Source organism: Onychostruthus taczanowskii, unplaced genomic scaffold (genome assembly GCF_017590055.1).
Source record: "Onychostruthus taczanowskii isolate IOZ18803 unplaced genomic scaffold, ASM1759005v1 scaffold14, whole genome shotgun sequence".
In the NCBI taxonomy this organism is placed as follows: domain Eukaryota; kingdom Metazoa; phylum Chordata; class Aves; order Passeriformes; family Passeridae; genus Onychostruthus; species Onychostruthus taczanowskii.
In genome coordinates this window covers 1999960-2013815 of record NW_024498573.1, presented here as the reverse complement: position 1 = coordinate 2013815, position 13856 = coordinate 1999960, and the positions used below count along the sequence as shown (strand labels likewise).

At 54.6% G+C, this 13856-nt stretch overlaps 1 protein-coding gene across 2 annotated transcripts in view; it reads right to left on the bottom strand.

The window, feature by feature from the left end:
- STK10 (serine/threonine kinase 10) overlaps nt 1-13856 on the bottom strand; it is a 42365-nt gene that overhangs the window by 12361 nt on the left and 16148 nt on the right. The window contains exons 3-7 of one of the 2 annotated variants that reach the window (XM_041397574.1): nt 6090-6138; nt 3767-3916; nt 2444-2516; nt 1633-1827; nt 548-629 (exon numbers count right to left, since the gene is read on the bottom strand). In XM_041397574.1, coding sequence (XP_041253508.1) covers nt 548-629; nt 1633-1827; nt 2444-2516; nt 3767-3916; nt 6090-6138 — 549 coding nt within the window. Of the gene's footprint in view, nt 1-547; nt 630-1632; nt 1860-2443; nt 2517-3766; nt 3917-6089; nt 6139-13856 lie in introns of those variants that run through there. The other variant, XM_041397575.1, reaches the window with a different exon arrangement.

Below are 13856 nucleotides of genomic sequence, written 5' to 3'. Positions count from 1 at the left end.
ATGTTCCCCAAAGCTGCTTTATGGCAGCAGCTCCCCCAAAAAAAGCAGCAGCAGCATTGAAACAAGGGGACATCTGCCCACAGAATGTCACCAGGAGCAGTCTGCAGGATCCCTGGGAGCCAGGAGAGCCTGGGGGGAGGTTAAATTGGAATGGGGCTGGAATCACAGTGCTCACAGTGGAATCACACTGCTCACAATGCTGGTGCTGAGCTGCACCAAAGGCAGGGGAGTCCCTGGGCTCTGTGCACCAGCACACAGTGCAGCCAGCAGGGAACAGCAGCTCCCAGGTGTTTGCTGTGATTTTGGGAAGGGACTGGAGGAAAGGAATTGAATTTCAATCAGGGCTAACCAGGTTCAGCCCAAGCTGGCTGCCACAGGAGCTGCTTCTGCTCCAGGTGGTGTCCACAGGGGCTCTGCAGGTTGCTCCAAAGGGAAAAACATTGCTGATCCTTTTTGGAGAGTTTTAGTGGCTGAAAAGTGCTATGAACTTTCTAAACAAGACAGAAATAATGTGAATCCAGTCTGGGGTCACGGCTCTGGTCCCTACCTCCAGCAGCTGGGCAGCACTGGGCCGGGTCTCTGGGTTCTTGTCCAGCGCCTTCTTCAGGAAATCTCTGAACTCCAGGGACCTTAAAACACAGCTGGTGGTGAGAAATTCAGCACAGGAAAGGCCTCAAATAGCAGAGGGATCAGCCTGATCCCTCAGCAGGTTCTGTCCCAGCTTGCAATTGGCCATAATCAGCATTTTGCTCCCATGGGAAACCCTGAGCTCAGTAATTCTGATTATTTGTATGACAAGCAGCAACAGGGTCAGATCAGGGACCAGGTTTTGCCTTTAGCTGTGCTGGCAGCAGATGGTGGGGACTGAGCCCAGCCCCTGTGCAGAGGCAGGGCAGGACACAGCAGCTGTCCCCCAGAGGAGCCCATGGCAGGAGCTGCTTGGGGACAAGGAGCCCCAGTGGGAAAGGGTGGCTGTGAAGGACCAGGAACCCCATAGGAGGGCACCCTCAGCCTGCAAAGTGCAGCTCTGAGCTCCAGAGCATGGCCCTGATGTCACTTCTGGGCAGCTCCAGAGGCAGCTCCCACCCAGCCTGCTGCCTGTGACAATGACTGGGACTGCTGTGACAATGCTGGGACTCCAGGGCTCTGCCAGTAATTTGCTGCTGGCTGATCTGCAGCAGCTTCTATGATTTAGAAATAAGTAAATTAATAAAATAAATAAACAAATAAAAATCAACTAGCTAGTTTTCTTTAAATTAACTGGCTAGTTTTCTTTTACATGCAGAATTGGCTTTCCAGACTTCAGGGAAAGCAGTTCTGGAGCTCTTGGCCACCTCCAGCTTTAGAGAAAAATCTGCCTTTCATACACACAGGTTGTTTTGAGACCAGCCAAGGGGTCACCCCTGGTTTTGGGGGGGGTGTCTGTGGGTGAGCAGCAGCTCTCCCTGTGCTGCCTGGACACTGTGAGCAGTGTGCGCATCCTGCCCTCAGCCAGCAGCGCCTTCCCAGCCCCTTGCACACAGCTGGACCCAGAATACAGCTAAAACCCTACTCAAATGAAAGAAAACTGTTAAAACCAACTGGTTTTTCTCCGTGTGTGAGCTGGGAGATGCTCCCTGGGCTGCCCCTCACCATTTGGAAGGGCAGCTGAGCGTGGGCGGGTCGGACTTGGCGATCTTCAGCAGGACCCTCATGGGGTTGAGCTCATGGTGGGGTGGCTCAATCTGGGCCATCTCGATCAGGGTGATCCCCAGGGACCAGATGTCAGCCTTGTAGTCGTAGGGAGTGTCCTTCATGGTCTCACACATCACCACCTCCGGGGCCATCCTGCGAAGGGCAGAGCGAGGCCGGGGTGACGCCTGGCAGCAGCAATTAAACCCTTCAAATAACCCACAGAGCTGCAGAAAACACCGATTTTTTTTTCCCCCAGTGCTGCAGAAAACACAGCTTTTCCCCCCAGCTCCGGGTTTCAGAAGCAGCAGCATCTTTTCCACGGGGTGCAGCCCCCTCCCTCCTCCACAGAAAACCCCCAGGCCGTTGACATCTGGCGCGGATGTTGCCTCAGAGCATCAATTAATCCCTGCAATTCCATTCCTTCAGCAAGCTGGGTGATTTAGAGGTTGTGTTTCTGGGGCAGGGACTCATTCCCATGTGCTTGGAGTGCCTTCAAAGCCCATCTCACCCCCGGGGTGGGGGGAGCAGGGAGAACACACTCGTGTGACCCTCGCTCCAAGCCTGGAGCACTGTGACCCCTCAGCAGCACACAGAGCTCCCACACCACTGGGGCTGCTCACAGGCAAGGAAAACCCTTGAAAGTGCAGAAAACAGCCAAGAACCTTCATTCAGATCCTCCCACCCTAAGGCACCGTGGTCCAACACACCCCAAAGCTTCAGAGCTAACCTGATTTTCAGCAGTGAAACCCTTCACGAACGGGGGACTCACCAGTAAGGGGTCCCAATGAAGGAATCTCGCTTCTGCAAGGTTTTCATGTTCTTGGCAGACACTCCAAAGTCAGCTGCAAAGAGCAGTAACATTAGAGGCTGGAGGAAAGCTGAAAAACCCTTCTGAGTTAGCACACTTGGCTGAGACAGACTGGAAAGCAAACAACAGACACTGGAGACAAGAACGTGATGCCATGAGCTGTGTCCTCTGAGCTGAGCATCAGGAATTAAACTTGGTTTGGGGTACATGACCCCCAGGATTTTCCTCTCCCATTTACTAAAAAACAGGCACAACAACCCCCCCTGCCAAACCTTACACGTCTAGGAGGAAATGGAGCTCTTTTCTGCAAACAAAAGCAGCTCCGTGGCAGATTTCAGGATTATTTCCTAGCAGAAAACCTGATTTTCAGAGCAGAAAAATCAAAGTGGTGTTACATTCCTCCATAACAGATTTCAGGAACTTATTTCCTAGCCAAAAGTCTGATTTTAGAGCAGAAAAACTGAAGTGCTGTTAAATCCTGAATTCTGCTATGGAGGAATGTATTTCCTAAGAAAAAATCTGATTTTAGAGCAGAAAAACCAAAGTGCTGTTCCATTCCTCCATGGCAGATTTCAGGACTTCTTTCCTAGCAAAAAGCCTGATTTTAGAGCAGAAAACCCAAAGTGCTGTTCCATTCCTTCTCTCTCAGCCACTGCTAGATGCCTCTCCCTGATTTTGTCCCTTCTCAGCTCAACCCAAATTGAACTGGTCAGACCTGCAGGGGGTACTGAGCCCACTCCAGGTGGGTTTGCTCTCCAGGACAGCTCTGGTGGCATCTGGAGGAGCTGTCACCCATCCCCAGCCTGAGCTCAGGATGTCCCTGCCTGGGGGTCACCCTCCTGCAGACAAATCCACCCTCTCCTGCCCCAGCAGGTCGTTGGGTGCCAATTTAACTCCAGAGCGGAGCGAGCTGGCAAAGGAACCCTTTGGCAACGCTCCCCCTGTCACCACCAAAGCTGCTGTGCAGATAAGAGGAATTCTTCCAGCTCCCAGCCCTGCCAACTGGCACCCTGCTCAGGATGCTCAGCAGGCCAAAAGGCACAGAAATGGGGTTCAGAGAGGGATTAAACAAACTCAGGGAAGGAAAATCCATCGGGGGCCTGAGCTGGCTGTGCCCTGGGGGCTCAGCACAGCACGCAGCTTCATTTGCCTTTCCCTGGAACCAAACCTTTCCCTCGTCCTGCAGCAGAGGAGCATCCATCAATCCCAGCACACTCAGGGACACCCAAACCCTACAAATCCAGCTCCAGCTGTCCCTGGGGGTGATGCCAGGGACTGACTCACCCAGCTTGATGTCCCCATCCTGGGTGAGGAGCACGTTGCCAGCCTTCAGGTCCCTGTGGATGATCCTTTTGCTGTGCAGGTAGTGCAGAGCTTCCAACATCTGGCGGCAAATCACCTGGATCTGGGGCTCAGTCAGACCCCTGTCCAGCTCTGCAGGGAGGGACAGGGAGGTCAAACAGGGCAGGGATAAAGGGATGCTCACCTGAGCAGCAGGAAGGCCCAGCAGAGCATGGCAAAGCCACTGTCCCTGTGTCAGAGCAGCAGGGGATGATGGAAATCAGCTTGTAAAGGTGATTTATTCCCTAAGCCTTGCAGCAGAATTTCCACCTCTTGGAGCTGCTGGCTCCTTGTTCCCTCCTGGGAATGCTCACTGGAGCAGTGGGAGAGGGGGATGAGGAGGGGGAGCCAGAAATGCTTGGGATGGGGTCTGAACTGCAAATTCCCTGACAATTTGGGAAGACAGACAAGCTGGGTTTCAGCCAGCTGCACTGGGCTCAGACACAGGCATGAACGCCAGCAGCCCTCACTCCCCAGGGAAGCAGGGAATGATCCCTGCTGTGGGGGTGCAGGGCAGCCCCTAAACATCACCAGGGACACAGCACTTCCCAAAGGAACACGATTTAAATGCTCAGCAGGGTTATCCCTACCCACTGCTCGGAGCTGGTGTTTTGGGTAGCACCAGTGCCAGAGTTCAAGGCGTTTTTGGACACTCTCAGGCACATGATGGGATTCTTGAGGCCGTCCTGTGCAGGGTCAGGAGCTGGATTTTGTGTGTCCCTTCCAGCTGAGGATGTTTTGCGATTCAGTGATTCCATTTTTGGTGCTCACAGGGACAGCGTGACCTCCCTGCTGAGCTCTGCTGGGCCACCTCCACCAGGCCAGGGTGACAGCTCTGCAGAGCATCCCCCCTCCAGATGGCCAGCACCTCCTGAGCTGCCCTCCCTCCTCAGCAGGGCCTCTGCAGTGCAGATCCTTCCTCCAGCAGAGCAGAGCAGGGCTCAGCCAGCACCAGAGGGGCTGATGGAGGGACCCCAGCAGCTGGGACAGATGTTTGCTCAGAGCAAGGATCTTAACCACAGCCTGGAGATGCTGGGTCAGCCACTTTGTTCATCCTTTCCTCACCAGTATCTTCCCTGCTCTGGGAAAAGCTGATGATTTTCACCCTCCATCTGGCAAAACCAAGTTCCAGTGGGCCTCAAGTTTTGTCCATAAGATTTTGAAGGGCAAACCCCAGTTGCAGGTGGGGATGGGGAGGTGGGACAGGCAGCATTCAGCATTTCTGGAATTCTGGGATTTATTAATTCTGAATTTACTAATTCTGGGAGCATTCCTGAGCTCCAGCTCCTCCTCACCCTCACTCAGGGGTCACAGAGCCACAGCCAGGCTGCTCTCTCATGGTTTTCTCTGCTGCCCCTGCCAGCTCCTCCAGAGAGGAGCCATGAATGCTCAGGAGCGTTTTTATGTCCCAAGAGATGGGTAAAACCCCCCTGCTGAGGTTTTTCCACGGGGAAGGCATCATTCCCTCTAGCACTCCAGGAAAGGTATTTTTTCACGCAGTGATTTGGAGCAGCTTTAAAGAAATTCCCTAAAGGAGGGACAAGGTTTAAGGGCTGAGTTAAAGATGATAAATTTGGAAATAAAAAGCAAGCAAGGTCTTTGGAAGGATCAGGCTGACAAGGAGTCACCCCCAGGGAGATGTGGCTCTGTCCCAGGGCTCTAGGCAAGGTGATGTCAGAGTGTCACATCTGCTGTGCAGAAGGGATGTCACCCAGAGGGGCTGTGCCACCAGCCAGGGCTCTTTTGGGGTGCAGCCACCCATCCCTGCTCCCAGCAGCTCTCTCTGTGTGGGAGGGAGGAGGTGGAAAAGGGGAGGTTGCTGGGATTGCTGCAAACTGCAGCTCAGCAGAGCTCTGTGCCTCAGCCAGTGACTGATACCATACGGAGAAGTCAGCAAAAACATCTGGGGAAATTCACCTTGACAGGCACCCAGCTTCAACATCTCAGCCCTGCTGGGAGCTGTGGGAACGGGATCCCAGTGCCCCCAGCAGATAAATATTGAAATTCAGCTTTCCCCTGCAGCCAGACTCTCCCTTCTCCCCACCCCTGCTGATCCCAGCAGCTTAAATCACAAAAGGACATTAAAGTAGCTCAAAAACTCCCCCGGGGCTGCCACACCTTCTGCTCAGGGGATGGAAATAGGCAAACTCCTGGGAGAGAAAGGGCAGCTGTGGCACCCACGCCTGCCATCTGTCTGAGGGTTGCTCCTGGTGCCAGGAGGCTGGAAATGCCCAGTGGGCATTGCCCCGGGCACAGCTGCACTCACCCAGCATCGTGGCATCCACGGCCCCGCCCGGGCAGAACTCGATCATGATCTGGGGGAGCAAAGAGAGAGTTAAAGGCAGGCTGTGGCTCACTGGGCAAAGGGAGGGAAGAGGAGGAAAGCTGGGTTTGGTTCCCTGCCCCAGGCGGGCTGGGCGAGCTCCCCTTGGGCACTGCAAGGAGCTCCGAGCCCCGGGGCCAGGTGCCACCCTCTGCCCACCTCCCAGGGACCCCCCAGCAGGGTGTCCCTCCCCAGGACACCCCCGTACCTGATGCCCACCCCAGCAGCAGCTTCAGGATTTGGAGGTGCCCCCGATTCCATCACTTCCCCTGCCTTTGGAGCAGCGCTGCCAGCAGGATGGGATAACTGTCATAGCTGCGAGCTGACGTGGCTGAGAGGCTTCAGGCAGGATTTTCCCTGCCAAATGAGGGATGGGGAGGGCTCTCATGTCTTTAGGGTAGGTTTTTTTTTAGCTGGTTTTATTTCCCCACATTGCTCAGTAGTTCATTGCTCTCTTATTTTGAGCACTTTGAGGGGAAAGTGTTTCAATAATCAGGGTGAGCACATTCCCCAGATGCTGCCGGTTTTCCCCAGGGATGTGCAGAGCCCTGCCAGTCCCACACATCTGCTTGCCATCCCTAGCAGCTGCCCCCAGCACCTCAGGGATGCAGATCCTCTCCCTCAGCTCTGCACAGGCTCAGCCAGAGCAGCCTTCAATTCCCTGCTTCCCTCTGGGTCTGCTCAGATAAACTGATTACAATTTCAAGCAGCCAGGGATTACAGAGGACAAGAGATGCTTCACCTCTCCAACAAGCTCTCCTCCTTGTGGAGGTGACACAGGGCAGCATTCCAGAGTGGTGAAATGCCAGAGGTGACTCTGAGGACAGGCCTGAGCAGTGTTTACAGCTCAGCTCTCCAAACCCTTCAAGAGAGGGTCACGTTACTCAGAGCAGCTCCAAGCACTGGCCCAGGAGCTGAGGGGATAAGGTTCAAGCTCAATTTCCCATGGTTTGATCCTGCAGCTCCATGAAAGCCACATCCCACCCTGGAGATGCCCTGCACAGGCAAGGGAAGTGCAGCTATCACCTGCTGGGAGACAGCTGCTCTGCTCTGGAGAGCGGGGAGCAGGAGCAGGACTGGGCTGCAGCAAAGCTGGAACTGCTCTGGGACAATCAGCCCAGGTCCAGGGAGTCAGAGAGGGACAAACTGAGGGGACAAAACCAGGCAGGGGTGATAGAGGCACCAACGGAGGTGAATAACCAGGGCCCAGGGCTGGGGGAGCATTTGGAACAGGCAGGTGAAGAGAAACAATTGGGGGAAAGACAACTGAACCATTCCCACACCAGGAGAACCACCTGGCACAGCTCCAGGTGGAAGTCTGGCAGGAGAGATGGGGCCAGCAGAGCATCAGTGGGACACACCAACACTGTGCTGTTGTTTAACACCTTGAACCAGAGCAGCAGCAGCTTCCTGAGCACATGGAAAGGCAGGAATTGTCTCCTGCCATGGTGCCCCCAGGCAGAGAACTTCCCTGTGCCCCACTGTCACCCCAGCCAGCTCCAGGAGCATCATTTCAACCCATTGTTTTACACTGTGCTGTTGTTTAACACCTTGAACCAGAGCAGCAGCAGCTTCCTGAGCACATGGAAAGGCAGGAATTGTCTCCTGCCATGGTGCCCCCAGGCAGAGACCTGCCCTGTGCTGCTCCTCATCACATTCACGAGAGCAGAATAAGCCAAGAGTGGCCAGCAGCCCTTCCTGGGCTCCTCAGAGCAAACCTCACAAAATTCCAGCCAGGTTTGCAGCCTGGCAGGGAGAAAGTCTGAGGACAAGGGATGCTGGCAGTCTGAGGACAGAGCAGCCCTGGGCTGGCAGTGGTGCCCAGGCCCTGGAGGTGAGGGCTGCCTGCAGGCTTCTCCTGGGACTTTGCTGCTCATGCAGAGCTTGTTGAGGAGTTTGGGGTCACAGAGGGGCTCCAGAGCTCCCAGGGCCATCCCTGTGGGGGGCTTTGTTCTCTGTTGGTGTTCTGAATGTCTGTGAACACACACGTGGCTATGGGGAAATGCTGGATGTGGGTCTGCAGGACGCCCCTGCAGCAATCAAGGAACCTCATTAAGAGCCTTCAGGAGTCATGGAAAGGGTTTAGAACCCTCTGTCCATCATTTGTGGGACCATTGTGTGGGCAGGAGGAGGAAATGGGAGGGTTGGAACACATATCACATAGTGGGAGATTGCAGTGGTTGGGATTGTCCAGGCTGGGTCTGGGGACATCCCAGATTTTGGGTTTTATCTGTCTCAATAAATTAGTTTTAACTTGGGGTCCCAGTGCAGGATCAGGAGCTAGATTTGATGATCCTGGTGGGTCCCTTCCAGCTCAGGATATTCTGTGACATCGTGACAAGAACTGCAGCCCCCAGTGGGCACAGGGCCCTGCCCGTGCCCCCAGCACCCAAATGCCCCCAGATCCACCCTGCCTGGCCCAGGAACAGCCCCAACCCCCAGCACAGCCCCAACCCTCAATTTCCTCCCCTGTCTGCAGCAGTGGGGCTCACGTTGTTTGTGTGAGCAGCTGCTGGAAGCCACAGCATCCTGCTGCCACTGCCACCCCCGGCACCCACGTGGCTCTGCCACATTTCTGGGGCAGCTCTGAGGTGTCCTTGTCACCCACAGTGGAAAGCACCCCCAGCACAGCCTTGTGCTGGCACACAGGGGTTGTGGAGATAAGAAAAACCAAATTTGATAAAGGAAACCATGCTGCACTTGCAGAGAGCTGAGGAAGGAAATGCTGTCAGGTTCCCTCCTTGCCACCCATCACATCTGGTCCTCCTTCTCTCCATCCAGAGTGTGGAGTTGGCACAAAGCTCCCGGGGGTTTGCTGTCACTGGCAGCAGTAATTTCCACTTGGGTGTTTTCCAAATTGGAGCAGGGCATGGAAAAGGAGTGTCCCAGCTGGCCCCAGCCCTGCTCACAGCAGAGGGCTCGGCCCTGCTCCTACAGGGACACTGCAGGGACACCACAGTGCTCCCTGGGCTGAGCTGGGATGGAGAGGAGGAGCCAGATGTGCCCACAGGGGTGCCCCAGCAGGGCAGAGCAGAGCAGGGCTTTCCTGGCATCACCACCCACTTACAGGAAAAGCAGACAAGAGTCCTTCACATTCAGCAAAACCATCACAAAGGGAAAAGGGAAAGAGCCAGAGGAGCTGGGGGCCCTGGCTGCCTCCGGCCGTGCTGGTGCTGCACACAGGGATGAGCTGCCCGCTGTGAGGCTGGCAGTGAGAGGCACAGAACAGCTACAGGGACCCCCAGATATGAAACCTCCCTGCTCCAGGAGCTGTCCTGGCATTCCCCAGGCTGCCTGGCCTGCCCTCACCTTCTGTCCCCATCCCTGGCCCTGTTGTCACCATCTGTCCCCATCCCTGGCCCTGCCCTCACTCTCTGTCCCCATCTCTGGCCCTGCTCTCACCCTCTGTCCCCATCCCTGGCCCTGCTGTCACCCTGCCTGTGCTCAGTCTGCTGAGCCAGCCCCACTGTGAGCTCAATCCCACCCTTCTTTCCCCCACATGCAGGTGATGGACACTGCTTCCAAAGCTGCCTCATTTGGGAGCCAGCAGCTTGTGAGGGAAGGACAGGGCGCTGCTCATGCTGGGCTGCAGCAGCAGAAGAGGAAAGAAACCCCCTTAGGGTGAATTTTACAAAGCTGCTCTATTTTTTTTTACAAAGCTTGCCAATCTCCCTGTGCCACCACTGATGAAGGTGAAGGTTTTGCCTACAAAATCTGGTGCCACCCTTCTTCTGCCAGCATCAGCCTGGTGCCTTCCTCCTGCTCCTCTACCCCAAACCCAAGCAGGACACCTCACACCATGCCCGGACCCTGCAGGAGGAGCCCCAACCCAAAATACTCCCTGGCTTTGGCACATTTCCCTTCAGTGCAGCGAGCCCAGGATGAGGTTGGGCTGCCGGAGGCTGCTCACACACCCCACAGCAGCACCCTGGCATGGGCATGCTGCCCTGGCATCCCTGGGGAGCAGCAGGAAATGGCCCAGACCTGCCGTGAGTGACACAGGAGTCACACAGGAGTCACATCCAGCACTGGGATCACACCAGGGCCAGGCTGGCTCCTTCCCCGGCTTGCAGGAGGAGGGGGAGAGGCCAGACAGCCTCGAGGGCTTTTGGTCTTGACTCAGAGGCAGAGGAGGCTGAGCAAGGCCAGGAGAGCCCCTTCTGCAGCCCTCAGGCCTGGCTTGAGCAGTGCAGGAGCTCCCTGGCCCTTGCCCACGCTGGCTGGGGTAATTCCAGCTTTCCCAGCCCGTTCCTCGGGATCAGGGGCACCCAGCAGCTCCCCTCAGCACTGCCCAGTCCCACATAACACAGGCTGTGCACAGGAAGGCCAGAGGCAGCAGCTGGCTCTGTTCTCAAGCTCTGCTCATCACCACGGCACCGAGAGGACTCTGACAAGTCAGGAACATCTGGAGCAGGGCCCAACGTCCACACAAATCCCATGGAGGGGATGATCCCAGCCCAGCAACACTGGCTGCAGCAAATACAGAGCACAGCCACCCAAAAAAAAATGGTCATTTGTCCAAAAGCCTCCCAGAAAAATGATGGGCACAGACTTGAAGCCCCATCCTGAGACCAGTGTGAGCCAGAGGCTGTCCTGCACAGACTGGGACACAGGCAGCAGCCTCCTGTGTCCTCCAGGATTCCAGCAGCTCAGCTCAGCTGTGGCCTGGCTGTGAACAGCTCCTCCCCAGCCTCACTCATCTGTCAGGGATTTCCCCTGCTCCCAGCACCCCCAAACCTGAGTCACTTGGCTCCATGTCCTGTCCCCACAAGCCCACACATCCCCTGGGCTGAGCCCAGCAAAAACTTGGGACACATTTCTACTTCCCAGGACTGAGAAAGGGCCTTCAGCTTCTGAGTGAGCCAGACACCAGACACAGAGCCATTCCTCACTGGTGGGAGGAATACAGGGATGCATCCAGGCACAGGAACCACATTTAGTGAGGGTCAAGAGGCACATCCTTTATCTGTGTGACATCTGAACCCAGGTTCTGGTGGTTAACAATGAAGCTACGCTGTCCTGGTGGCTGCAAGAGGAGGCAGGATAAGGAATGTGGGATCAGAGCTGCCAGGAGCAGATCAGAGCTGGATCAGAACCTCCAGGAGCAGATCAGAGCTGGATCAGAACCTCCAGGAGCAGATCAGAGCTGGATCAGACCTTCCTGGAACAAATCAGAGCTGCCAGGAGCAGATCAGAGTGGGATCAGACCTTCCAGGAACAGATCAGAGTGGGATCAGACCTTTCAGGAGCAGATCAGAGCTGGATCAGACCTTCTGGGAGCCTCTCCCCTCACAGCACTGGGGAGTGCAGGACCACAGGGGTGGATTTGGGGAGCACCCCCTTGGCTTTTGAAGCCCATTTGGTCAGATCTCCTCTCTCCCTCACAGTGGGGCTGTGCAGAGCAGCTGCCTGAGCCTCCCTGGTATCTCCCCAGCCTCCCCTGCTCCCACCTGAGCCCAAGGACTGAGTTTACACTGTGGAGCAGAGGGAGGAGGTGCTCACATTCCTGCACCAGCTCACCTTGGCACCTTCCCCAGCAGCCTCCTGCCCATTGCTCTTCGCCCCACACATGCCAAAGAGCATGGGGAACACATTCCACCAGCCTTGCTCATAAACCACCAGATGGGCTCAACCCAGAGCAAGGCTGAGCTGCTCTGCTCTCTGCTGGGGGCTGAACCACAAAATCCTTCCCAGCCTCATTCCCAGAGCCCCACGAGGCCAGAGCACCACCAAGACAAAAGGGGACAACACCCAAGGGCCATGGGGAGCTGCAAAAGTCACCAGCTCCGGCTGCAGCCGGCCCTCAGCAGCCACCAGAGAGGGCACAGAACAATCCAGAAGCCACCAAAAGCCTCTTGGCTGCCCCAGAGCAGCACAAATGTCAAAAGCTGGCCTGACATGGCAAGTATGCTGTAGGTGGAAGTGAAATAATTCCCTCTCTGTAAGAGAAGGCTCCAAGCTTGCCAATTTTCCCTCATAGACAAGGACACCATTCAGAGACTTTAAATATAATAAACCTTTTCTGCCCCCTTTTCTGGACAAAATAACCTACAGAGAAAAATATTTGAAATCAGAAATGAAAAAAGGCTGCCCCATAAGGGGTGGGGGGAAGAAGATGCAGGGCAGGAAACAAGGAACACAAAGTTTAGGGAGTTTCAGAGTAAGAAAAGTTTATGGAGAACAAAGTCAATACTCCTGGCGAAGTGCAGAGCTCCCTGCTGATCTTAAGGAAACTGGGGACGAGTTCTCCACATTTAAATCACTGCAAGATGACAAAATGTTTCCTTGGACAGCCCCCCACAGATGGCAGAAATATTCCCATCCCTACTGTAATTTTGGCAGCACAAATTGAAACTCCTTAAACTCCTTTGAGTTCAACCAAATGGTTTTGATGTTGCAAAAAGCATCTTTTGCTGCTTGGAGGGCTGTGAGTGGGATCCCTTTTCTCAGCCAGTTATCAGCATTTAGAGGCCACTGAGTTCATTTTGTTACAGGAGGGGAAGCAAAACTCCAAGAATCATTTCAGATATAAATAGTAAAAAGGAAGAAGTTGCTGCTTCAGTGGGAAGATTCCCCAGCCCCAAGTGCCCCGAGTCTGTGTCAGCATCTAAAAGAGATGATGCATCTCAGAAGGGCAAAGCTCACTGGGAGAGCTGGAGTTTGACCCAGGACAAGTTTCCTGCTGGCTTTGATGAAGTCAGCATTTCCAGCACAGCCCCAAAGCCTCACCTGACCACGAGGACAGTGCAGTGAAGGGCTGGCAAAGGGCTTGATGAGTTTTCCACTCCTGCCTGGCATCTCCCTAGAAACAACAACCACTTGTCCTAATCATCCCCAAATTCCCAGCACAGGGTGCCTGGATCCATCACACAACCTGAGTGTTGCTGTTTAACAGTTTCTGTGAGGGCTTTGAAGTCAGTGGATCACTCCAGGCCACGAGCTCTGCAAAAGGACGTCCCTCCCTCCCTCCCTCCCTCCCTCCAAATGACAACTTTCAGGCTATATCTGAAACAGAATAAAGTTTAAACCTGCAAGCTATCCCTCCTTGCAGGGCTTGGGCTGAAGCTGGGTTTCAAGGCGCTGTCTCCTATCCATGGGGAGTTCATAAATATTCCTTTCTATGCAAACACTGCTCCTTAGCATTCCCTTGGAGATCCAGCCAAGTGGGAACGTGGCTTATTGCAATTCAGTCCTAAACAAAGTTTTCAGGTGCTTTGAAAACTGATTTGCCTATAAGGCTTCTTGTCTGCTCTGCTTTTCTTTTCATGAAACTCCAGCCTCACGTTGTAACCCTGCACTGGGACTGAGCACCCAGGACTTATTCCCAAGTGCCATTTACCCCTGGGGAAACTTTAGGCAAATCCCTGTCTGTGCCTTCACTCTCAGAGCCAGGATAATGACACCAGGTCTTTTCTAAAGCATTCCAGGGTGTGCAGATGACAAGGCTGTGCAATCACAAGGAATTATTACGGCCTCAATAAGCTCTTCATGCAACGTTATCCTGTGCAAAGGGTGGCAGACAAAGGTTTCTGTTCTCCTTTGGGCTGTCGTGTCAGTGCCTGTAGGAGCACTCTTGAACTCAGCTGGGCTGTGGCAATTTGCCCGATACATAAATCATTTTGGGGGTTGCTGAAAATCACTCAGTTTCCCTCTGTTTTAAGGGAAACCCCCCAGTTTTAACCAGAGTAGGATTTACAGTCACTTGCCAGG